The sequence below is a fragment of the Trypanosoma brucei genome, chromosome 6, assembly GCF_000002445.2.
Source record: "Trypanosoma brucei brucei TREU927 chromosome 6, complete sequence".
Taxonomy (NCBI): Eukaryota; Euglenozoa; class Kinetoplastea; order Trypanosomatida; family Trypanosomatidae; genus Trypanosoma; species Trypanosoma brucei.
In genome coordinates, this window is record NC_007279.1 from 1014310 (window position 1) to 1038410 (window position 24101).

The 24101-nt window shown below is 36.8% G+C and overlaps 6 protein-coding genes across 6 annotated transcripts, besides 80 other annotated features; all 6 read right to left on the bottom strand.

Moving 5' to 3' along the window:
* Positions 1-24101: part of a sequence feature (sequence corresponds to BAC RPCI93-2N9) that runs on past both edges of the window.
* On the bottom strand, positions 108-1169 carry Tb927.6.3440 (hypothetical protein, conserved; the record flags this gene model as incomplete). Its single annotated transcript, XM_840369.1, has 1 exon — positions 108-1169. One exon carries the CDS (start codon positions 1167-1169, stop codon positions 108-110), a length of 1062 nt encoding a protein of 353 aa, XP_845462.1.
* Positions 1602-4043, bottom strand: Tb927.6.3450 (hypothetical protein, conserved; the record flags this gene model as incomplete). The annotated part of the gene is made up of 1 exon (XM_840370.1): positions 1602-4043. The coding sequence occupies one exon, from the start codon at positions 4041-4043 to the stop codon at positions 1602-1604; it is 2442 nt and encodes an 813-aa protein (XP_845463.1).
* On the bottom strand, positions 4356-6050 carry Tb927.6.3460 (hypothetical protein, conserved; the record flags this gene model as incomplete). The annotated part of the gene is made up of 1 exon (XM_840371.1): positions 4356-6050. The coding sequence occupies one exon, from the start codon at positions 6048-6050 to the stop codon at positions 4356-4358; it is 1695 nt and encodes a 564-aa protein (XP_845464.1).
* Positions 6413-6512: a microsatellite.
* Positions 6711-6741: a sequence feature (AT_rich).
* On the bottom strand, positions 6743-7507 carry Tb927.6.3470 (hypothetical protein, conserved; the record flags this gene model as incomplete). Its single annotated transcript, XM_840372.1, has 1 exon — positions 6743-7507. The coding sequence occupies one exon, from the start codon at positions 7505-7507 to the stop codon at positions 6743-6745; it is 765 nt and encodes a 254-aa protein (XP_845465.1).
* Positions 8244-8280: a sequence feature (AT_rich).
* Positions 8500-8546: a microsatellite.
* Positions 8923-8944: a sequence feature (AT_rich).
* Positions 9327-9387: a sequence feature (A-rich).
* Positions 9414-9450: a sequence feature (AT_rich).
* Positions 9455-9537: a microsatellite.
* Positions 9484-9538: a microsatellite.
* Positions 9760-9790: a sequence feature (AT_rich).
* Positions 10415-10434: a microsatellite.
* Positions 10628-10699: a sequence feature (AT_rich).
* Positions 10719-10744: a sequence feature (AT_rich).
* Positions 10902-10931: a sequence feature (AT_rich).
* Positions 11076-11098: a sequence feature (AT_rich).
* Positions 11179-11336: a sequence feature (A-rich).
* Positions 11483-11511: a microsatellite.
* Positions 11914-11933: a microsatellite.
* Positions 12314-12381: a microsatellite.
* Positions 12403-12440: a sequence feature (AT_rich).
* Positions 12613-12647: a sequence feature (AT_rich).
* Positions 12760-12833: a sequence feature (T-rich).
* Positions 13115-13137: a sequence feature (AT_rich).
* Positions 13348-13385: a microsatellite.
* Positions 13452-13504: a sequence feature (CT-rich).
* Positions 13612-13667: a microsatellite.
* Tb927.6.3480 (RNA-binding protein, putative) lies at positions 13665-14708 on the bottom strand (the record flags this gene model as incomplete). The annotated part of the gene is made up of 1 exon (XM_840373.1): positions 13665-14708. One exon carries the CDS (start codon positions 14706-14708, stop codon positions 13665-13667), a length of 1044 nt encoding a protein of 347 aa, XP_845466.1.
* Positions 14865-14885: a sequence feature (AT_rich).
* Positions 15097-15130: a sequence feature (AT_rich).
* Positions 15313-15450: a sequence feature (T-rich).
* Positions 15566-15594: a sequence feature (AT_rich).
* Positions 15762-15803: a sequence feature (AT_rich).
* Positions 15913-15934: a sequence feature (AT_rich).
* Positions 16120-16184: a sequence feature (AT_rich).
* Positions 16341-16365: a microsatellite.
* Positions 16446-16471: a microsatellite.
* Positions 16682-16749: a sequence feature (A-rich).
* Positions 16774-16822: a sequence feature (A-rich).
* Positions 16863-16919: a sequence feature (A-rich).
* Positions 16925-16974: a microsatellite.
* Positions 17010-17037: a microsatellite.
* Positions 17059-17084: a microsatellite.
* Positions 17170-17197: a microsatellite.
* Positions 17225-17253: a microsatellite.
* Positions 17282-17310: a sequence feature (AT_rich).
* Positions 17418-17514: a sequence feature (A-rich).
* Positions 17590-17613: a sequence feature (AT_rich).
* Positions 17821-17879: a sequence feature (T-rich).
* Positions 17945-17974: a microsatellite.
* Positions 18030-18095: a microsatellite.
* Positions 18160-18192: a sequence feature (AT_rich).
* Positions 18396-18420: a sequence feature (AT_rich).
* Positions 18552-18572: a sequence feature (AT_rich).
* Positions 18658-18695: a sequence feature (AT_rich).
* Positions 18722-18892: a sequence feature (T-rich).
* Positions 18996-19043: a sequence feature (T-rich).
* Positions 19057-19090: a microsatellite.
* Positions 19091-19121: a sequence feature (AT_rich).
* Positions 19168-19337: a sequence feature (A-rich).
* Positions 19494-19584: a sequence feature (A-rich).
* Positions 19808-19830: a sequence feature (AT_rich).
* Positions 19987-20059: a sequence feature (A-rich).
* Positions 20154-20177: a microsatellite.
* Positions 20357-20455: a sequence feature (A-rich).
* Positions 20744-20779: a sequence feature (GA-rich).
* Positions 20933-20952: a microsatellite.
* Positions 20961-21126: a sequence feature (T-rich).
* Positions 21332-21352: a microsatellite.
* Positions 21447-21537: a sequence feature (A-rich).
* Positions 21618-21717: a sequence feature (A-rich).
* Positions 21964-22044: a sequence feature (T-rich).
* Positions 22105-22187: a sequence feature (CT-rich).
* Positions 22209-22229: a microsatellite.
* Positions 22244-22267: a microsatellite.
* Positions 22384-22512: a sequence feature (T-rich).
* Positions 22521-22580: a sequence feature (CT-rich).
* Positions 22617-22678: a sequence feature (T-rich).
* On the bottom strand, positions 22695-23003 carry Tb927.6.3490 (zinc finger protein ZFP1; the record flags this gene model as incomplete). Its single annotated transcript, XM_840374.1, has 1 exon — positions 22695-23003. The coding sequence occupies one exon, from the start codon at positions 23001-23003 to the stop codon at positions 22695-22697; it is 309 nt and encodes a 102-aa protein (XP_845467.1).
* Positions 23009-23083: a repeat region.
* Positions 23676-23727: a microsatellite.
* Positions 23961-24031: a sequence feature (CT-rich).

Consider the following 24101-nt stretch of genomic DNA (forward strand, 5'->3'; position numbering starts at 1 on the left):
ATGTTTGCAACTCCCACAGTCGACAACCATTCCAACAACAAACTCATGAAAGCAAACAAATACCCTACGATTTCTTAGATAGCAAGAAAATGTGTTTAGTAAAGAAGCTACGCAAAGCTATGCGTCTGTGCTTTACCCAGGGTTCCACGTAATGATCGATAGCACGCCATACCGTGCAACCAACATGCAACGGATGGGGGTGTTACTTTACCGCCTAAACAGTCTTTGATGAACAGTTCAGCTCCCTCACAATCAACGATATCATCCAAGTGCACAACTACCAGAGAATGCGGAACCGACTCAAATGCATCAAAACCAACACGACTGTCGAAGCGCGCCTGCACTTCGGCAGCGGTTTGGTTCACCTCCACCCAAAAACAAGCATCAGGTTTCATATTCTTCATGTTCTCCACAATACTGAGTAGACCTCTGTTACGGCATGCGGTGCGTTCAACACCAAGCTCATCAGCTACCTCCATCACAGCACTGTCAAATAAATGCTGAACAATCACTTCAGGGTTCACGCCACTTAGTTGCGACACCGCCTCCTCCCGTCTAAGCCTATCATTTAACAAATCACTATTTTGCACACTATTGTGATTATGGTCAATATTATTATGGTTCCCCGTAGCAGGCCCACTTAACGGTAGTTGGCAAAGGATGTCTTGTGGCTCTGGGTGGCCACCAGGGAAGCAATAATAGCCGGGATATTCACTCACTAGCGACGAGCGACAAAACATCACAGCCTTTTCGTCGGAGGTCGTTGTAAAACACTCAATTCCGAGTGCACGAGCGAGGTATTTCCGCCTATCTGTGCCGCCGTCACTGGTAGAACGTAAAAAATAGTCGACATTCGTAGCTACTCCCATACTGGATTTATAATCTGTTATTCCAAGTTGCAAATGGCACTTACCATTATCATACTGGACAACGTTATGAAGCCGGAATTTCAATCCGTTGTGCAGTATTTTCCTTTCCAACCCCTTCATCAACTTCCTCCACGTCTCCTCAATGATGCTATGCTCCTCTGCGAGGCCTTCCAGCCGACCAAATGAGTCATCTACCGTAACTTCCACTCTGGAAGGAGGATACGGGTCTCCAGCACAATCTGCCGATGCGTTAAAAGCGAGGAAGATAGTTTCAAACCCGTAAATTGCACTCTTACTCATAACTTTCCCCTCTCCTTTTTTTTAGACTCCACGCATATATGCCACTTTACAACCTTATGTCTAAAACAATTAAAACCCTTTCCATGCTGCACACAAATACGTGGGAGGAAAAAGAGAAAAAGGTGCCGCAGATACACACAACTACAGGGGTGATTAAACTAAGTTCCCTCGTCATAAAGAATGATTGATTAACGATGGGGTGCGTCTCCACAGAGATTTAAACTTTTCTCAAAACACACGAGCAGAAACAAAATAACAAAGAAACGACCGCGTTTCATGACAACGAACATTCAGTGGAGCAATGGTTATTACAGTGTTTTCATCTACAAAGGAACCGATCAACCCACTGAAGAGGTTAGACATTTAAAAGAAATATATTGGAAAAATAAGAAACTGGAAATATGACCCGTACATTTTTTTTTAGACATAAGTTTACCGTTGCCCCATCAACTGGACTCCACCATTTGATGTTCCAATGGCGAGCACATTTTCTATGGGGTGCCAACAGATGGCTGTCGCCGTATCGGTGACTGGCAGTTTGTCCAAAACCGCACCAGAACCTACATCATAAATAAAGACATTACGAGTTTCGCTTCCAACGGCTACGAGGGCACCGGTTGGCGAAAACGCAACCCCGACGGCTGTCGCATTGCTGCGGTGCTGAGCGAGCTGACGAACAGAGCGCTTTTGCCTAATATCCCACAAACGCACTGTACTATCCATTCCCGCTGTAAGACACATGTGGAGGTGATTGCTTCCGATAGAGGCGTAACGGCCAGCTGTCAGCAACGCCACGCTGTGTATGGGTCGCGTGTGTGCTTCCTCTATCACGTTAATGTTTTGCCCAACATGTAAGTCATACACGCCGAATGACTTGTTTGACGCTGCCCACACCACAACATTGGAGGCGAAGTGATTGATAGCGTCGACCCCGACCACGTGCTGCGCCGAGGGTACTGTAAACTCGAGTGCGGGCTTCATCTTTGATTCATTCCGCTTCCTATCCAAATCCCCTCCACCATCATCCAAACAATAACGACAGAAATTTACGCTGTTTGCAGTGGCATAGCATATAAACTTGTCCGTGTAAACAAATTTAACTGCTCGCACGTCCCTCCCCACCTTCTGTACGATATAAGGCGAAGCGCGCTTTGTAGGCCGCCACACGGCCACTACACCATCGCATGAGCCTGTGACCACAACAGGTGCGTTAAGAGACATATTAGCATCTATAGAGCTCAGGGGTGCAGTATGTACCCGTAATGCCGTTCCGTCGCCCTCATTCTTTGCCACCGGCATCTTCAGCATAAAAGCCGATGCGTCACCAGATGCAGTTACCAGTGCAGAGCCACTGGCGGTAAATTTAGCCGATGTTATGACAGCACGGTGAATGGGAGAAGAAAGAAGAAATCTATTAGCGGCTGTCATCGGCTGAAGAGGTCGGTTGGACAGTGGCAAAAATTTGTATCGTGGAACGGCAACGGCTGTGGACGGATGCTTGGGTGCCCTTGTAGCCCTTTCACGCAACTTCTTCTGCCGCTGTTGCACACTCCACGGGACACTGGCGGTGTAACCGCTACTTTTGATAGGGCGTCCAAACGTCACCGGTTTATCCGTAGGCATCTTTTTATCTCTTGCAACGCTCAATTTTCCGGTGTTCCGGGTGGAAGGGACCTTCTGCTGATTATGTTGGGGAGGTAATTGCAGGGGTTCCAGTAGATGCGGGGGCAATGGAAATCGTGCGTGCATGATGTCGCTGGAAGGATCAAAAGAATCATCACATCCATCTCCCAAAATACCATCCACGGCAGACAAGTACAACAACTCTTGCGTGCCCGATACTAAGGCACACCATGAGCCATCTCTTGACGCCGCAGAAATCTGTGGAGTTTTCTCACCGAAAAATAACGTATTACTGTCTAATAATTCCATCGAATTTTTGTTGTAGTAAACAACCGCATCTGTGCGCATTACTACCATTATCGACCGACCAACGACCACTTCCATCACACGGACCCCTCCATAAAGGGATACATGCTCTGGTATATCGACATCCCGATATATCTGCTTCGTCACATCAAGGACGAAAAAAACCTGCAAATTATCCTGCTGAACCAACTTTATTGTGCCGTCTGATAAACCAACAACAAGATGTCCTTCCTCACTACCTCCAACCGCAAAACATGTTACCTGTTGAGCTCGAGTTATAATATGACCATCCCTTTGGAGATAAGGTTCCACACTCCACCACTCTTCATTACAGTGGAGACTTACTAGATGATTTCCCCTTGAAATGGCAAACAAAATGCTGCCGCCAAAGGCAGCGAATGCTGCACCGGCTTCACCGTACCAACAACTGCAGTCCAGAAGCAACAGGGTAGGTGCCACACCATCCGCAAGATTGTACCGTAATCGGCAATCTACCAAAGTAATTCCACAAGGAGAACACACAGCTATGGTAGTGCCGTCGGTAGACCACACAACATGGGTGGCACCAGGTGGAACACCATTACAAAGGAACTCTTCATTTAAGAGAAGCACTTCATCCGCGTCATCGTCATCATCATCTCCGTAATCATCGTTTCCGTGTCCGAAAGACAACGCAGAGCTCCACGTGAAGAGAGCTGCTGACGATTCTCCAATAACCGCAACTTTCTCTTGGAATACGGAAAGAAGGATGGGCACAAATCCCATTTCCACTAGCGGATGCATGTTGGGCTCCTCTTCTCCACATTCCCATGCGTACATGACTGCCGGCCCACTGCCGTTGCTTTGACTACACCACAGTAATCGTTGTGACGATAGAGCCATGCAGTTCACAATTCCCCCATTTATCTGGATAGCGCGAGGCGTAGCTCCCGTTTCCTTATACATGGATGGGAAATCTTTATCTCCCCAGATCTTTTACTCTTGGTAATATGATACCGCGATAGTCTCCACGAAGTAAAGGATGAACAATAAAAAAAAAAGGTGAAAAAATTTAAAAAATGTGAACACATGTTGATTCCCATTTCCTTTTTTTTACTCTTGTGTCAATACAAGACTATAAATACTCCTACAAGCGTAAGCAGAGGGCACAGTGGAGTAACTTTGAGTGGGTGACATCCACAACACTTTACTCCTTATAATATTAACACCAAACCCGTCAACCATCTCGCAATGCCTTCCCACCCCCCTCCTTCAGCGTCACAATGACGAATCCTGAGAAAGCATGTGTACTGTGTTAAGGAAAAGTGCATTGCTCGCAACTTTCTTCAACTCAGACCTTTCACCTCCAGAACCACCAAGCACGGCTTCGCGAGTACTCAACTCCATGATGTGTTCCATTTCCTTCAATTGCAGCAGTACATCAGTTTCATCCCTCTCAGAGGGGTACACCGCGTGGCTGCGGCCCGTCTCCTCTTCGTTAGACTCAGTGGTATTGTCACTGCCGCTGCAAACGCTTGCACCATCGTTGAATAAGTAATCATCTAATCGGTTCACATCGTCCCCTGTAAGAGTCTGCAGACGTTCTGCCTCCTGAGCATAAGCGTAGAGCCAACTGGTACTGTGACTGCGAAGTGTCGGTACATTCATTACTTTACGTCGTAAGTTGCAGAGATAGCGCTGAGAGAAAATATCTTCACCACTTTCATTGCTTTCTTGAAGGTTTCCTCCACCTCCTTTCTTCACATCTTTGAGAAAACTTTCAATCACAGCTGCATGTGACCCCGCTACATCCCTCCGCAGGCGCTGTAGTGCAATTGTGAGCTGGAGTCCATGAAGAAGTTCCTCTTCTGTTGCTTCAACTGCGACGCAACTTTCATCTCCACCACTTGCGGAACGCTGCTGAAGAGAATATGTCGTAGCGCAAAGCGGCGTCGAAATGAGCGATGGTGGAGCTGCTGAACAGTGTAGGTGGGCGAAAATGTAACGGGGAATGCGCAGAGGAACACGCACATAGCAACCACTTTGTGTCAGCATGCGGTATTCTTCAACTACACCGCGCACCATACTCTCTGCACCGGAGTACTGTGTTGGGGCAAGTGCACCATTCCGCAACCAATGTAGTGGCTGACGAGCGGTATGATGAAGCAGCGCAGCACGTGCAAGTGTTGGGTTTTTATCCACCAATTCGGCAACGGGTGCTGGAACCGCAACCACAGCAAGGTGCCACGACCCTTCACGCATAGTGGAGGCCACTCGGCGCGCCCACACTTGCAACGCTTCCGTCATTTCCTCCTCAAGGAAACGCTTCCGTACTGAATCGTCTACTTCAAGTAATGTAAGAAGAGGTTCCAACCTTTCATAGCATTTATCACGGAGGGACTGCTGCTTTAGGGACTTCTGACGGGGTCTCAACTGACCATTAGGTCGCAGGGGGACAACAAAAACGGAACCACCCATCATAATAACACGACCAACCATTCTCTGATGATAATCATATTCCTCTGCACCCCAGCGACTGAGGTATTCACCACGTGTTCCTTCAGAGTTTTCGATGATATCTGCAAGTTCGAGCAGCAACACATCCGTTTCTTCCTCCTCCTCCTCCTCCCTCTTTACCGTGCCTTCACTTTCCGTTACTGCTGCAGTTAATCCCTGAATGGCTTCGGTCAGGTCCAAAAGCATCATGGCGGTCACTCGCGTATCTTCATCGTTCCCCCCTAAAGATAAATAAGCCTCGAATGCGTAATAACCACACCTGTGAGTACCGGAAGAGAACAAAGTTTCCGGAAGAGAAAGAGGTGTAAGATTGCTAAAGAGATTGTCCTCCGTCCACAAATAGGAACTGGTGGCATGATAACTGCGCTGCGAGTGCTTACGCAGTGAATAAAGCAAATCCGTACGTGTGGGCGGGGAATGTGAGTACGTACCAAGAAGAATCACATTTAGTACCATCAACTAACTGAAACCCTCTTCCACCACCTCCTTCTCCTTTTTATTTTCTTTTCCTTTTAAATATTAGGGAAAACCAACAGGGTAAAAAATGAAGTGAAAAATAAAACAGCAGCAAAGCAAACTTTGGAAGCATCATGACCCATAGAAGTTATCTGCTCTGGTATCTATCCACTGATTCCCCGTGTTATGCTGATTCGGTTTCTACAACCATTTAAGAAGAGGGGCAACAAAAAAAAAGTAAAAAAAGGAGCGTAGAATTACACTGCTACAACACAATCAGCAATAAAAAGTAAAGGAAACATATTACTCTCTATTTCGTAAGTAGTTCCTCGCTTTTTGTCCTTGTTTCATGGAATAGAAAAATAAATGTATAAATATTTATGCATACATACGTATATATAAACACGAATGTATGAATACACGTATATAAATTAATATATATATATATATATATATATGTATTGACGTTATCTAATTGTTTCTATAGTGTCAATATCATCCTACTTCCTTCTTACCACGTTTCTAAACCTCCGACATCTATGATACCTTGAAACGTTTTTGAGAGTACCACCATAAAAATTGTAAGTGGTGGTGATACACGTTCAAGATTGAATACACATCAAAACACAAACTAACACATTACTCAGGAGTTCAAAACTGAAAAAAATTAAAAAATTAAAAAATAAAAAAAGCTAAACAGCGAGCCTCTGCGCCAAGTCATCCAGTGCAAAAAGGCGCCGCTCCGTTGCGCCAACCACATCTTCTTCCTCTTCCCCTCCCAAAACAGAGCCACTTGACCCCGCGTTCCTTACAGGTGACTGCAAACATGAACGTGACGTATCCTCCTTTGCAGGCGATACAAAGGCGGACAGACCGGCAACACTGCTGTTACCACTTTGTGTGCTTTGTCGGCTCTGTGTGGTGTATGAAGTGAAAGCACAATCCCTTTTACTCGTTTTACCGGAGTCTACAATTGTCCTCCGGTCGTCATCCAGATGCGATATGGAAAAACTTTGTGTGCTAAGCGCAGCCCATTCATCTTGCAGACCCTTTTGCGCATTAACAACTTCCACCACAATACGCTCTGCAGCAAACAGTCGCTCTGAGAGAATCATACGTTCCTCTTCCGCCACCTTCAACTTCTTTTCCAGCATGTCAATGCGGTCGAACAAAGCGGAGGGATCAAACCCCTGAGGTGCTGCAACAGCCGCAGTTTCAACGATTCCAACTTTTGAGTTCGTTCTGTCATTCACAAACTTCACGTTAGGGACGTCATGACTGCGTTGGGAAGAAGCGGACGGTTTGATATCTCCTCCGCCTGCGGTTGGTATCCTTTTCTGTTTCTCATTACTGGGATCCAGACCATACTTTTTCCCCCATCGCTCCAGTTGCACATCAATTTCTTCCAACAGTTGCACAGTTCGCGCATCGTCAACCATGTTATTGTTGAGAAACATAGGTCTCCTTGTGTGTTGTGAACGCTTTTGCAGAAACAACACGGTTCAGGTTACTTTTTTCTCCTAACTTCTTTGACGGTTCTTTCCTACAACCCACAAAGCGACATCAATATCAACAGTAATAATAGTAATAAGAACATCGTCGACGGGACATAGTGAATGGAAATGGAAGGAAAACACAAGAGGAATGAATTTACGAGTATTGATGTGTGTGTGTGTGTGTCGAGGGGAGGGGAGACAACCATAATTCTAACGAAAGTACGACACGAATTTCATATTGATATTTGTACATTAACAGGCTGTTTCACTTATTCCTTTTATGGTTTATCCACCACTTCGTTTTGCCTCTCCGCCAGTTCGCCCAGCAGTTCAAATGAGCAGATGCAGTGCTACGCCGTAGTAAAAGCTAATTAATTAATGTGTCATGCATTTGTCTATAACGTTATTTTTACTTTCCTATATGTGACGTGGTGAGAAGATAAAAGAGAGTGATAATAAAAAGTGAAAATATTGTTCATTTACTTCTACAACTTCAAAAAACTCAATTTGTAGCATCAAACTTTATAATTTTCATGATATCACGAACACTGGAGCGGATCACAGTGATCAATGTTAATCAAACGGAATGCACTGCATAAACAAGTAAACAAGCACAAGCGCACGACAGAAATAGAAAGGAAAAAAAAAACAAACAAAAGTACTGTGGTGTGACGACAACAACAATAAAGGCAGTACGATAATTTTATTTTTGAAGAAAAAAATAATTAATTTATCGTCCATGCCGCGTTATTTACTTTTCCCTTACCATCTAGTACGTTTGTCTTTTTTTTTTTTCAACTTCTGCATATGATATTGTTTCGCTTGTTTGTCTGCTGGTTCTGTTTTCCCTCCTCACATTTTCATATTTCCTTGAAAAAAGGAAAAAAAGTAAATAAAGAAAAACATCTTTAGTAACAACAAAAAAAAGCAAATATTCCCCCCTTCGCTGTGGTTATATACACAAATATATATATACATATATATATATTTATACATATATGTCTGACGAGGGTTAAAAAAAAACCGACAACAAATATGCAAAAAAAAATCGTGAAGATTATATCTCACCACGTGTGCGAGTCTTAGTTTTTTTTTATTTTTACAAAACAAATTCTCTACCTCACTAACACTATATGTGACGAATTTTATTTTTGTGTCTTCCGTGTTTTCCTTCAACTCCTTTCCTTCTTCAAATTATTTAATTTACTTTTCTTCGCTTTCGCTTTACTCCAACCCCCACCCACTTTTTTTTTTATTTTCCTTCATCTTTTTTTTTTTAAATGTCCCCTTCTTTTTCCCCTTTGAATGGTGTGAAAACAAGAAAAAAAAAGGAAAGGAAAGATGGAAAAGGGAAAAAAAATTTCTTTGTTTCCTTCAATATATATATTTATTTATTTACCTCTCTGTTGTTGATTTCATTTCTACTGCCCTTTTCTTTTGTTCCCTTCCCCCACTCAACAAATACTTTTAAAATAATGCAAATAGATAAATATATATGTATTGTATATACGTATATTTGAACAACTTTCTAGTAAGGGAAGAAAAAATTTTAATGGATGAAAATAAATATTTCTTTGCATGAAAATGTAATGGGAAGCAAAGTGGTAAAAAATGTTGCGGAGTTTGCCCGTCACGCACAGATTTTACTCCTACTCTCATCATATGTTGATGTTCCTCTTTTTTTTTCCCCCTTCTTCTTTTTTATTTTTTTTACTAATTTTCACTTTCATTTGTATTTCTTCCGCATGAGGTTTTTCGTGACATATGCAAACATACACACAAAAACACAAAAAACATAAAGAAGAAAAAAAAAAGGGAACGACAAAAAACAAAAAAAGAAATTGGTGAGTGAGCCTAACAGCCAGTCAAAATAATATAAAATAATAATTTTATTTAAAAAAAAACGGCATAAATATAAATAAATACAAAACAAAAGGCATACATATATAAACTCACACAAACAAACATACATATAAATATATAAATATATATTTTAGAGGTGAAGAGGAAAGTTGGATACACATTTTCATAAATAAAAGCAAAATAGATTGAAATGAAATGAGAATAAATTTGAGGAGCTTTGTAAAGAGATGTTGGAAGAGGTGAGGATGGGGTGGAGGAAAGGAAATAATTTTCTTGACAAAGGTGCACGAGGGGTACGTGTCCACGCACACATTAAAATACGCGAGCGCAATAAAATAAATATGTGTAGGATATATATAAATTTATATATGAAAAAAAAAAGAGGGAATAAATTTGTAGTGTTGACGCTGACAAAAAAAAATTGAAAAAAAAATTATACGAAGCTTACAAAAAGGCGTTAAATAGGATGTCCCCACCAACATCGTGTTCCACCACAGGAATCAAAATTATGAAATTGAAATAATTTCGCCGTCGGTTCTCGGATTGCACTCGCGCATGATCTAACAACAATCAAACATAAAAGAATCATTGCAAAGAAAAAGATAATAATGATAATAATAAAAACGAAGGTAAATCCAGAAACCGGAGAAAACGATATTAACGGAAGCTCTCGAAGGTGATGTGGACTGTTTCCCAAAGAATTTAACATTACATAAAATTTTCCTTTTTATTTAAGTGAATTCTCTCTTTTCACTGAAATTTAGGTATTATTAGTGCTAACTACCATTTCCTCCTTTTTTTTGTTATGTTATTTCTATTTGTGCCTTTGCCTTTGAGTTTTCACTCCATGAATTCCGCAACACGTGCTAACATACTCTCATCCATTTGATAATGATTTTTTCTTTTTCTTTCTTCATTTAACACTCAGTGACCTCTGTACGGCTTTCCTTCCATCTTAACAGATTCCTTCCATTTACCCCGTCTTTCTGATTTCGTAACTGCTTGTATTTTATTTTATTTTATTTCTCCTTTTCACTAACTTCACACACTTATTTTTTTTATATTTTTCTTTGATACAATGCTGCTGTTATAGTCATTGTTCCCCCTTTTTCCCATCGTTTTCACACCTTTTTCAAAAAAAAAAAAAAGGTCATGTGCTGCTTAACTGCTGGGGGAAAACAATGGCTGAAGAGGATGTGAATTCCTCCCCTAGCATTCATAAAAATAATAGTAATAAATGAAATAAAAAGTAATTTCTTTTGAACAATTAATATATAAATATATTTATATCCTCCGTTCATCGTTTTTCAATTATTATTTTTATTATTTTTATTTGAATTGCCGTCATTAACTACTCATTTTCAAGAAATGTGTTGACCTTCGCTCTTGAAGGTGTTTCCGTTTTGTTTGAGTACAAAATTGCAGATAAATCGCTTTCTTTTTTTTTGTTTCGTCTTCTCCCTTTATTCAATTTCTGTATGTACTTCTTTTGTATTTTTAAAAAATATATAAATATATATATCTTTTCTCGATTTCAACAGACATTTGCAAAGGGAAGTGTAATGAGGCGAGGCGGGAGGGAGGGAAGGAAGGGAAGGAGTTTATGATGATGATGAGAGGAAAGGAAGCAGCACGACACCGTAACTGCAAAAATATCTCAAAGGTGAAAAAAAAATTTAATAAAAAAAAGACATAAAACAAAGCAAACGGAAAAGTAGAAAAAAGCTTCCCCCCCCCCCCCCCCAACAAAAGACAGTGAGGATGCTCTCAAAAAAAAAAAAGGGAAAGAAAGGAGAAAAAGAGGGAGGAGAAGTCATGCAACAAAAACAACAATAATAATAATAATGAAACAGATAATTTCGAAAAAAAAAATTAAAAACGATAAGGAAATGAAAAAAAATTTAGGTACAAAAGACAATGAAAAAAATGTAAAATAACGACTTTTACAACACCAAGAAGTTGTTTCAGAATAATATTGCAGTGACCATATTAATAAATGCAAACACACGCTTGCATGAAGACGTTGTAGCCCCCTTTTCCTCTCTGTTCTATTCCCTTATCATCTCCTTTTAAATCCGTTCATCCATTCATTCATTCATTCACCTGTTTAAACATTTAAGCATTTACTTGATACGTCTTTTTCTTTCCTTTTCTTTACAATAACACGAGACTTTCAGGAGTTATCGGTGAATTAATTTCCCAGTTTGTGCGAAATGAAATTCACTAACAGAAGAATTTTTAAAAATTGGAAGCATTTCTTCATTGCCATTTAAGCAATAAATGGAGAAGCAAAAAAAAAAAAAGAATGAATAATACATTTTAAGAAAAAAAAGGAAAAAAGACTCTGAAGGTAAATAATAGGAGAAAAACGATTTGATGGGGGTTTCTGTACAACCTCATATCGTTTTAACCATATTTTAATTGCTTTCTCGGTCTTTCGAGTGTAATATTGTTGTAATATTTATCATTTTTGTTTTTTGTATAACATATAAGTCACCTTTGTGTATTATTATTATTATTATTACACCTTTGCTTTTACTCCCTTTTACCTCTCTGTTTCCATTTGAATAACCCCTACCTTTTCTCCCCCTCCTCATAACACATGACGGAAATACATAAAACCTGCGCAAAAACGAGGTAAATTATAATACAAATACACAAGAAAAAGATTTATTTATTATCTTTTTAAATAATCCTTTTTTTTTATTTGACTCTACAACAGAATAAAATGAAATTGAAACAGCAAACAAGGATGTATCGACAAAAAAAAAAACAGAGTATTTGAAACGAAGACACCCAGTTTGTCGTTGTTTCCTGTATTTCATTTTCAAAAAAAAATTATTTATTTCGTCTCTTTCTTTTTGGTTAAACTCTTTTTCATTGCCTTTCCCTCACCACAAAGGTATCATAATTGCTACAATAACAGAAATAACAGCAACAGTAAGACTAATAATAGTAAAAACAATAATAATTGCATTCATTTTGAGCAGTGCTTTATTTTTTTAAAAAAAAACTTATTGTTTTTTAATTTCAATGCATTTCACCTCTATTTCTTCTAATTTCCCCCACTCCCCTTTTAATTCCTCTTTTTTAAAAATGAATTGGGTGCGTTGTTTCCTTACTAACTTTTGTTCTCGACTTTTATTTTTTTTCCCCCCTTCCATTTGCTCATTAATTAATTAATTCTCACATTTGATTGACTGATTTATTTATTTATTCACATTAAAATAAAAAAAATCGATTTGTTCCTTGTGCGTTTTCTTTACTTCACTTCGCTTAACTTCACCGCTCGAAATGGTGCAATGCAAACCCGCGGGAAGAAAAGAAAAAAGAGAAAAAAGTTACCGTAATTATTTCCTCTTCTTTTCTTTTAGATTTGTTACTATTTTTTGTTTTTTTTCCGATCCTTCCCTATTTTTTTTTTAAAAAAGGACAAAACAATAAAAGGCAACCCCAAATACTCCTTGGTAAAAAACGGAAATAAAATAGGAAAAGACACATTTCCACATTTCCCCTTTTAAAACACACATGCGTAAACACCGCAGCATGTGGAACAAAATATTTTAAAGCTGCTTTGCAAAAAAAAAAATTTTATCCCTCAACACAAACATTTACACATATATTCGTAAATTTATATGCTCAAGTTTTTGTTTACTTTCCGTGGGATTTTACTCATTTCGTTACTTTGTTCAGTTGTTTCTTCTGTTTAAATTATTATTTAAATATATCCTCTTAGGTTGATTTCCCTCATAATTTTCACACACATCACCAAGTACCGGGAGGGATAAAAATTAAAGGGAAATTTTTTTTAAAAAATAAGTAAATACAAAACTAGCATTAATAATAACAATAATAAAGAAGATATCACATGAGAGGAGGAAAAAAGAGTCAACAACAGGGAGGCTGAAACCCTCACCCCACCCCCCTCACACACACACATACACACATATATATATATATATATGTACGTATATATTGACACATATAAAACTATAAATAATCACATAACTTAGCCACGCCCCACAATTCTTATTATTGACTGTTTTTTTTTCTTTTCTTTTCCCCCCTCTTCCTCTTCTCCTTCTATTCTCTTTTTAACACACGCACACCACAACACCGCAACCATACGCCGCCGCCGCCACCGCCTTCCCCTTCGTTTCAATAGCCTCTGGTGGAAATGACCATTATCACACAACTGCTGCTGTTATTGTTGTTATTAATACTATTTGTATTAATACTATTATTAATGTTACCATTACCAGGGTCCATATACAAGTGTTCGCTGTGGGGGAAGTGGCACGAGTGTTGTATCCACCGCAGGCACTAAAAGAGCAGTAGGTGGCGCATTGAATTTAGTCGGGTGCAAGTTAACAGCATTGGGAGTGAGAAAAACCTGTTGTCCATTGCCCAGCACAAGTACACCATTGGCAGCTGGACAATCTGCAGTTTGTAACGGCACAGTTGCAGCAGCCCCGTCATAACTCATATCAACTGGCAACAGTGGCGGCATTGCTGTCACTGGTGAGGTTGAAAAATATAACGGTTGCGCCCGAGGTTCTACCTCCACCATCGGTGCCACCATTTTCGTTTTCGTCACATGATGTGCAGCGGGGGAACATGATGGTGAAGTTTCCGTAGCGGATTGCGACACCTGAGTTTGATTTAAACTCACAACACCGGGCCGTGGAGGCGGGAACAGGCAAGCGCCCTTCAGCGCAGGTCCGGGTGCCAGTCGTCCCTCTTCACGCCGCCGTCGTCGCTCACGTTTCGCCTCGTCGGTATCGGCATATTTAACCATGATGGGAGGGCCTCCGAAGTGGTTGGAGTTGCCGTGTAATTTATCCAGCACCCGTTGGGCGTTCTGAGGGGTGTCAAACTCAGCGTAAACAACCCAAACGGGATTGCCGTGATGATCTCCACGCATTGCGCAATACTCAAGAGGGGCGAGGTTTGAAAGGAAATTTTGCACCTCCCGTTCCCCCATGGTGGTGGGGATATTTCGGATATAAACTGCCCGTGATGGTAACGTGACTGCTTTGCCGTTGTGTTGTGAAGGATAAATGAGGAGGTTGAAGCTGCTATTGCAGACACGCACGAGTTTGCGGTTGAGACGTTCATAAGCCGTCCTCCCTTCCTCCTCCTTATCAAAAAGTACAAAACCAAATCCTTTGCTGTTGCCAGTGGAGGGGTCTAACATTATCTTAGCACCAAGTGGGTTGAAATTACTAAAAATTTGAAGCAAGTCACCGTCACAAAGGTGACGTGGTAACTTTGCTACGAACAAATTACTGTACCACATTAACGCTTCTGGTGCTAAAGTGTTGTTGTTGAAGTGGAGTTTTTTTTTATGTTTTGTGTTTCCTGCTTGTGCTTGTGCTTGTTCTTGATGGGATAACGATGTCTGTCCTTCCTTATGTTTTCTTTTTTCCTTTAACTCTTACCCTTTTCCGATTTGTTTAATATTATTATTTTTTTTCCTTTTTCACGTAAACGTCTTTTTTTTTTCAATTGCTTTCTTCTTCTAATCTTTATACCAACCCCTTCTCCCCTTGCGCGAATGGGGTGGATCTATTATTTTATTCGTCCCTTTTCAAAAAAAAAAAAACAACAACAACAACTGGGCACCCCGTTTTTTACCGCTTTTGATTGCTTCTCCCCCCTTTTTGCTTTTCGTTGTTTTTATTCCGTATATATTTAAATATTTATGTATTTAAATATTTAGAGGTGTATAAATTGTCTTTGCTATTGCTCCTTTTCTTTTTCCTTCCTTCGTCTCTTTCTTGTTTGCGTATCTCTGTTAGTTGTTCTTTTTTTTTTTCTTGAGGAAAGGGATGTGTTGGGTCCCGTTTCTATCAATCAAGAAAGTGATTGATCGATGCAGAAACGACACGAACCGTCTAACCTCTTATTTTTCTTTTTTTCCCTTCTTCTTCTTCCTTTATTCCTCTTTATTTTTTTTGTTACTTTTGTTCTTTTTGCTTTTAAACTTGTGAAGAGTTTTCTATTATTATTATTATGATTTTACTTTCCCCTTCTTTTTTTCTGGTTTCCAACCTAAAGGCAATAAAATTGTGATTTTCGTTTGGTAGGTTGTGCGGAGTATCTCAACAGGTCCTGTTGGCGCTCAATGACGATCCCACCACCACGTGATTCACCTAAAAAAAAAAAATTAATTTAAAAAATTTGCCTTTGCTTATTTATTTATTCCTTTTGGGTTGCCTACGCTTTTTTTTCCTTTTTCCTCTTTCCTTTATTGGCTCCAATAATCTCCTTTTTTTTTTGTCTTCCTTCCCTTATACAAGACGGGAAAAAACTGTGATTTGCCCGTTTTTCCTTCTTTAATCCTTTTTTCTTTTTTTAAAAAAAACAAAAAAACAAATATATATTTATATATGATTGATCTTATTTTTTTTTCCCCCTTCCCCCTAATTTTTTTTTTTGCTTCGTCTCCCTTTTACAAGCCTTCTCCCTTCAATCTGGTCAAAGCTGTCTTTTTCGATATGTTTTTATTTTTTTTATTTTTTAGTTTTGTTTTGAAGGAGAGTACAAATAAATAAATAAATAACAAAGACATTTAAATTAATGAAGTTAAGTACAAGCAGAAAGGAAGAGAAGAGAATGGAATAAAATAAAAATATGTATTGATTGCACAATAGGTGAAATTCACATATATAAATGTAGAAATAAATGAATGCATGTTTTTATGGGGGAAATATATATATATATATATAACAAAATATGATATAAAATAAAATAAATAATATTAAAATATTAAGTTGTTTTCAATTTCAAATACAATTACTTAATAAATCTCTACAATTCACAGATTTTAATTAATCGCCACATCGCATAACGCCACAACATACAGAAATGCACACATGTATGTGTTCAAAACATATGAAATATATGCTTCTAAGAAAAAATTTAAAAAATGTATATATATATATATATATATAACTATATGATTTCAACTAAACTATACTTGTGCTATTTAAAGTGAGGGAGTGGGGGGAAAAAAGAAATGTATACAGACGAGTATATATTTATATATATACATATATAAATGAAGTATTATTCTTCAGGATAGTGGCAAAATATAAACAGACGCCAAAGAGAAAGATTTGGGTGCAGCATTAAGCAGTGAGGCAAGTGAAAAAAAATTTAAAAAAAACATTACTCATTTTTTTTTAGTTTGTTTTTTTTTTCTTCGATGATGTGTCTTTTGACGAGAGGGAATAGTGAACATAATATAAAAATAGACTTCAGTAACACAAAAAAAAAGTGAAGAAGAAAGAAAAAGAAAGGGGAAGATACGTGGGATGAAACGAAAACAAAAAAAATCTGAAAATAGGAAAAATCAAATGAAAAAAAAAACACCAAAAAAAAAAGGAAAAGATAAAAATTAAAAAAAAATCGGCACAACATTAAAAACACACAAACAAAACGGAAATTTGAAAAAAAAAGAAAGAAATAGAGAAAAGAAGATTGATGAAAAGAAAATTAAACAAAATTGGTCAAACACACACAAACAAACACACGCATACATAAATACATAAATACATACAACAAAAAAAAAAGGGCATCGGGTAACGGGGTACTAATTATTATTATTATTATTTATCATTATTTTTTCCTTCCCTTTTGAAGCATCATTTCATTTCATTTCATTTTGTTTTTTTTTTCGTTTTGATCCTTTTGTTTCATATCCAGTGCCCAAAATTTTTGTTGCCTTCTAATCATTTCTCGAAACCCACAAATCCTTTTTTCTTTTTTTTCTTTTTTTTTTTTAAAAAAAAGAAGAAGAGTTAAATATAAAATAATAATAGTAATAGTAATAATAATAAAGAGTCCTCTCTTCCCACATTTTCGTTCTTTTTAAATTTAATTTAATATTATTTTTTCTCTCTTCAGTGGTGCGCATAAAAAAAAAAAAAAGAACACATGAAAAAGTAACTTCTCCATAATTGGGTTGAATTTCAGGAGATTTCGGAACGAAGAGGTATCACACAAAAATGAAAAATAAAAAGTAAAAAAAGTAAAAAAAAACAAAACAAAAAAGAGAGAAAGAGAAGTGTGAAAGAAAAGAAGCAAAAAGGTAAAAAAAACGGGTTTGAGAGTAATGAAGTGAAGTGGATATGAAGTGATTACGTCTGAACACGTAAAAGGTCACAAAAAAAAGGAAAATATTTTTTAAAAATAAAAATGATGGAGAATTTGAGGGGAGTGGCAAAAAAAAAACAAACAAAAACACACACACTTCCTTCCAACTTTCTCCCTACCCGTATAAATAAATATCTCATATTTGCTTCATTACTTCATTTCACTCATTTTATTTTACTTTTTTTTTTGTAACTCTCGTCTTTTCGTCACTTGTGTATCATTACTCCGATAACATTTCATTTCCCTTCCCCTTTTTTTTCTCTTTCTCTCTATCTCTATCTCTTTTTCTTTTTTTAATTTGTTCCTTTTTATGGGTTCTCTTTCAGGCGATGGCACAAAAATAGTAATGATACCGATGGAAGTGTAAACAATAACAAAAAGAAAAAAAAAGAAAAAGAAAAAAAACCGAAAAAAGATGACGGTACCATCGGCGCCATTTTTCTTTTTTTTTTTTAAAGGAAGCAGCAGTAATAATAATAATAATAATAATAATTGTAGTAGTAGTAATTGTTGTTGTAGTAGTGGTGTTGCTTTCTTTTTTTTTCTTCTTTTGTGTAACATCAACATCAGAAAAAAAAAAGTTCTTTTACAAAAAATTATTTTTTTTTAAAAAGAAAAAAAAAGTAACACACAAACACAAACACAAACACACAAACATTTTAAGGAACGAAAAGTCGTAAAAATATTATCCAGTAATGCAAAATGAAGTGACACTTGCAAACTTCCTCCTGTTCCTTTTCCTGCTCATGTCCTTTTGTTTTCCCCCATCCCTCAGCCCTTTCCTTTTTTTTAAAAAAAATTACAACACACACAAACACACAAACACATAAATATATATATATATATATAAAGAAGTCCCCACTTTTTTTTTAAAAAACTCTTTGTAAAGATCAAAAGAAAAAAAAAGAAAAAATTACTATTTTTATTCTTATTGTTGCTATTTCTTTTTTTGGTTTGTTTGTTTGCTTCCTGTGCCTGATTGTAATTTTTTTAAAAATTTTTTCCCTACGTCACCATTATATTCCCAACATTTGTCACATCTCCTTTTTCGTACCTCTTCATGTTCGAATTGGCGAAATCAATGCGAGAATATAAATAAATAAATATATTTATCTATTTTTTTTTTCCTTCTTCAACTGTTTCAATAATAAATTTTTTGTATTTATTTCTTTCCTTTTTTTTTGTTACTTTTGCTTCCCCCTTCTTTTTTTTCTTTCCTCCATTATAACTTGCAGTGCCTCCATTTCCTTTTCCTTTTTATTTTTTTTCATTCCCATTTCTTTACCTTTCATCATCATCATTTCTTTTTTCTTCTTTTCTTCTTCTCACGTTCCGCTGTCATTTTATTTCTTTTTATTTTTATCATTTTCGAGTAAACCTCCGCCCCCCTCATCTCAACCACAGTCCCATCATTAATTCTTTATTATTTTTTTTCCTTTTCTCTTTTTTTCTCTTCTCTTTTTTTTTCTTTTCTCCTCCCCATACCAAAAAGAAAAAAAAACAAAACAAAACAAAACAAAAATAAATAAATAAATAATTTTTTTTTTAAAAAGAAGATCTCGACGCGATTATCCTCGTGGGGAGTCGTATCATATCGAAAAGGAAAGGAAAAAAAAAGAAGAAATGCGGGAGAGGTGAATAAAAGATAAATATATAAAAAGAAAAGATGAGGAGAACACATACAAAAAAACATAAACATACAAAAAAAATTAAAAGAAATAAAAAGAAATGGATGAAAAGGTTCAGATATGGAAAAGAGGAAAGGAGACACCAAAGCTCAAACATTAGGGGAAACAAAAAAATTTTTAACAAAAAATAAGAAGAACAGATACAAAAACTAATGAGGGAAATATTTAAAAAAAAACAACAATCACACAAACGCAAAGCATGAAAACAATAGAGGAGGGGGGAATAATAAAGGTATAAAAAGAAACAAAAAAAAACCAAATTTAAAATAAAAACAAAGCAGAAAGAAGAAAAAAAGAAAAAAAAAGAGAAATCAAAAAAAAAAAAAACAGATGCCTCCTTTGCATTTACTTAAGACCCTTCAGGACAGATGCGTTGAAAAGGGCATCGTATTGCATTTATGTATGTTGTGCGTAGAAATAAATATGGAAATAAATGAAGAGAAAAGGAATTAACGAAAAGTCGTAACGCTGTAAATAAGGAGAGAATCCCCCTCCTTATGCATTCTTCGCTTATTGATGTAATGCTTCAATTCGCTTCATTCGTTGAATCAAAATATATATTTTTTAAAAATTGTTTCTTTCTTTCTTTCTTGCACTGCACTCTCCTTTTCCTTTACTACTTCATATTTTCCCATGACATCACATACATGCATAAATGCACACACATGTAAATAAACCAACTTATATTTATATATTCATAACACACGGTACAGTACAGTGTGATGCCCGAAATGAAAAAAAAAATCAAAACCAAAAACAAACCAAAAAGAAAAAAAACATTGAAAGAAGGAAACAGAATAAATCAACGAGTGTTACGGATTGGAGGCGAGAGAAGGTAAAAGTACGCGTGATTAATTATAAAACAAAAGTGCAGGTGAGGAAAAATTAGTTATACCGATGATGATGATGATGATGAAGATAGTTACAAAGTGGAAGCTAAAGGTGACGTGATAATAATAATAATAAACAACTGAGATATATATTTAAATATAAGTTAGAAATAAAAAAGAAAAAGAAATGCAGCGAAGCTCACAACGAACAAAAAAAAAAAGAAAAAAAAGCAATGATTCGACCGAAACAATGAGTGAGTGTGAGTAGGAAACAAAAGAAAAAAAAGATATAAAGAAAAAAACAAAAAGGAACCATGAACAAAAACTGCGCGGATAAATAAACAAAAAAACAAAAACGATATCACAAAAGGGTTTGTATGATCGCGGTACTCTGCGGCAACACCAGCATCATTTATTTTCTCCTTTACGGTACGCGCGCCAGCAAATGGCTTGTCAGACTTTTTTGTTGCGCATATATTTTTTTTAAAAAAAGGAAAATTGAAAAAACAAACCTAAAATTAAAACTTTAATATGAGAACAACAACAAAAAAAAACGAAGATGATATCAAAACAAAAATAGGACCCTCATTGCCCATTGAAAAGTAAACTAAAATATTTAAAACATAAAAAACAACAGCTTAAGGTCTGATACTGACAGAAGAAGAAGAACAAAAAAAAAAAGAGAAATAAGAGCAATCTGAAAACTTGAAGTCGAGCCTTCGCACCCTTAATAGTAATAATAATGATATTAATAATGAAACTGTGCGGTAACTTTCCCTCACCTCTCTTCCCCATATTTATGTTTTCTTTTTTTTCCTTTTAATTAGTCATCAGATCCTTTGGTTTTATTATTATTATTATTATTTATATTCCTTCTTTTATTTCTCTTCATTTCATTTTTCTCATTTATTCTTCTGGTTACCTATCTGTTGATCTATTGATTGATTCATTTTGCATCGCTTTCCTTTTCCTTCTCTCCTTTTCTTTTGTGCTTTTGCATATTTTTTTATCTCTTATTCTCCTTTGCATTTTTTTTTTTGGTAAAGTGTGGAAAGGGAACTAAGAGGAATTCCTTTTTTAAAAAATAAAAATCCCCTTTCCCACCTAAACCTCATATCTCAATTACGTTTCTCCTTCCTTCCTTTCTTATTTCCTTTTTTGTGTCTTTTTTTTTCCATTAATTTCCCCCCCCCCCCGCCCCCCTCCCATTCAACTTCATTTCGTTCCGTCCATTTTAGATGTTGTATATATATATATATATATATTCTTCCCTCCCTCTGCTTTCTTTCTCATTTTGCTTTTTCGTCATAAATATATATTTGTGTAAACGTTGTCCATTAATATGGGCGTTGCTATTAGAAAATGGGAACAAACACAAATACAAAATAAGGAAAAAAAACAAACACGCAACGGAGAGACGGGAGCCAAATAACGAAAATGGAAACAAAAAAAGGTAATAAAATCAGGATTGTGTTTCAGGAGAAAAAGAAAGTAAGGAGCAAAATTCGTAAAAGCTGCTACAAGGGAGTGAGAAGCAAAAACAAAAATAAAAAAAGGAAAATGATGAGAGAAAATAAAGATGGAAATAAAAAAAACAAATGAAAAGGTTATTTGAAAAAAAATTAAAGATGTTACTTTCTTTTACTATTTCCCTCCCTAGTCCTTTCATTCCGTTGAGTTGGCAAGTCGAGAGAACTTTATTCATCATTTGCTTTTTTTTTATTTTCTCCTTTTTTTTTTGGAGGGGGGGGTTTCATTTTAAGTTTTTTCTTTGTTCCCAACAACTTTTGATATTAGAGGGGAATTCGTGAAGCAAATATGAAGCCAACGAAAGGGAACTCCCCACACGCGCACACGCCCCGGTCAAATCCACTGCTTTTTCTTTTCCTTTTTTTTTTGCTATCTTCAGTTGATTGTTATTATTATTATTACTATTTTTCCCTTTTTCATTTTTTTTCGTCTTGGTTTGTAGGAAATTCTCCTTTTCACTGCTTACCACTCACATTTACTTCATCAATTCCTTTTTTTTTCCTCCTCAACTTTTTTCCTTCCTTTATTTTACGTCCTCCTCCTCCTCCTTTCCCTTCCCTTTTTCCTTCTGTTCCGCTTAGATTCAAATAGAAAAATAAAAATAAAAATAAACTTAGCGAACAACAAAAACAAAACAAAACAAAACAAAAAAGAGGAAAGTTTCCTCCATTCATGCGGTATAACACCACAATCACAATCAGAATCACCACACGTACAGATACAAATACGCGCAAATCCAATTACACAAAAAAAACACAACGCACAATTTCCCTACTTTTCTTACTTCTTTTTTTTTTTATTCTTCAATTAAATCATACCTTTTCCTTTTCCTTCCTTATTTTCCCACTTTTTCTTTTTTCCTCACCCACTCAACCATTTTTTTTTCTCTTTTTTTAAAAATATTTTCATTCCTTCTTCATTCTTTTCCTCCTTTCATTTCTTTCTTTCTTTTTATTTTTTTTTAAAATTATCTTTCCTTCCTACTAATTTCCGATGCAGTTTTTTTTTCCTTCTTTTTTTTCTCTTTTTCTTTTTTTTTCTCTTTTTCTATTTTTGTTTTTCCCCTTTCCAAATGTCTCAATCCTCCAACCTTACGCTGTAAAAACTGTACGGATCATGGCGGAAGCGTGAGGCATAAGCGGGTGGGAGAACCATTTCATTTTGCACAGCAGCGCTGTATGGAGGTGGTGGCGGAAGGTCGGGTTTCTCACCATGTGAAAAGGCGCAACGGGACCCAAACGAGCAATGCGCACCGAACCGATAATTACGGCACGGTTGCGTGCGGAATTTGCTGGCGTCAACACCCCTGCGTCCATTACGTGAGCCACTGAAGCTGAGGCTGTTTTCTGATCGCACGTCGGAAAGAGTGGGTGTTGAAATGTGCATTGCCGCTCTCCTTTTTCTTTTCTTCTTCTCTCTCTTTTTTCCTTCCTGTTTTCCTTCCGGGTTATCTCTTCTTGCTTTTTGGTATGTCCTTCGTACCGTATGCTTTTCTAAAGTTTTCCGTGAAGTATTGTTGTTCTTCCTTCTCTTCGTGAATGCTCCTGCTTAACGGTGTTGTCGCCTCTTTAGCTGTATTCAAGGAGTGAATAACAGATAGATGGCTGTAATCCCGAGAAAACTTTTTTTTTTATTGGTGTAAGTTTCGCTTAGTGCTAAAAGGAAAAAAAAAAGGTCGCTTGAGGTCTGCTGTGGGAATGGAAATCTCCTTCTTATTGCAAAAATAAAGAAAAGAGAAAGAGAAAGAGGAAACGTTTATAAAGAATAACTTCTTCATATGGAAATAATAATAATAATGGGAAAATAACACAAAAGGATGAGTGTTTAAAAACATAAGATGATAAACACAAGCGGGAGTTGTTGCTGCAAAGATTGAGACAGACCTAGCATCAGTAAGAGGTGAACCATGAGTTGAGTGACATGGAAAACCGACAAACAAATAAAGAAAGAAAAAACATATTATTTGGCGCTTTTCAGTTACCCATACACCAAAAAAAGCAAAATTTCATTTAGTAGAATGACGGGTATGTGTTTCTTCTTGCTCTTTTTCCTTTTTGGTATTATTAATATTACTATAATAATAATAATTACTGTTATTATTATTATTATTTTTTTTTTCTTCACTCATTTTTTTTGCCGACAGATGTTGAAAACAAACAAACAAAAGCAAACAAAGGGACAAACAGTTCCTAACTTCTACTACCCAATATTTTCCTCCTTTCCCTTTCCTATTGCCTCATCCACATAGGCAAACGCACAGCCACACAAACGCGAACACAAATAACCAGAAGTGGGCGAGCAGGCGCGACATCCCGGTAACCACCTTTGACCAACTTCAAAAGTTCTCCTTTTCTTTCCTCATTTTTTTTTGTTTCTGAATGTTCTTTTCTTCTCTTCTTTTCCTTCCCCTCCCTCGGCGTATGCTCCGGATTTCTATGCTTTTTTTTTGCAAATTCCTCCACTCCGCAATTTAACCCTTCTCAC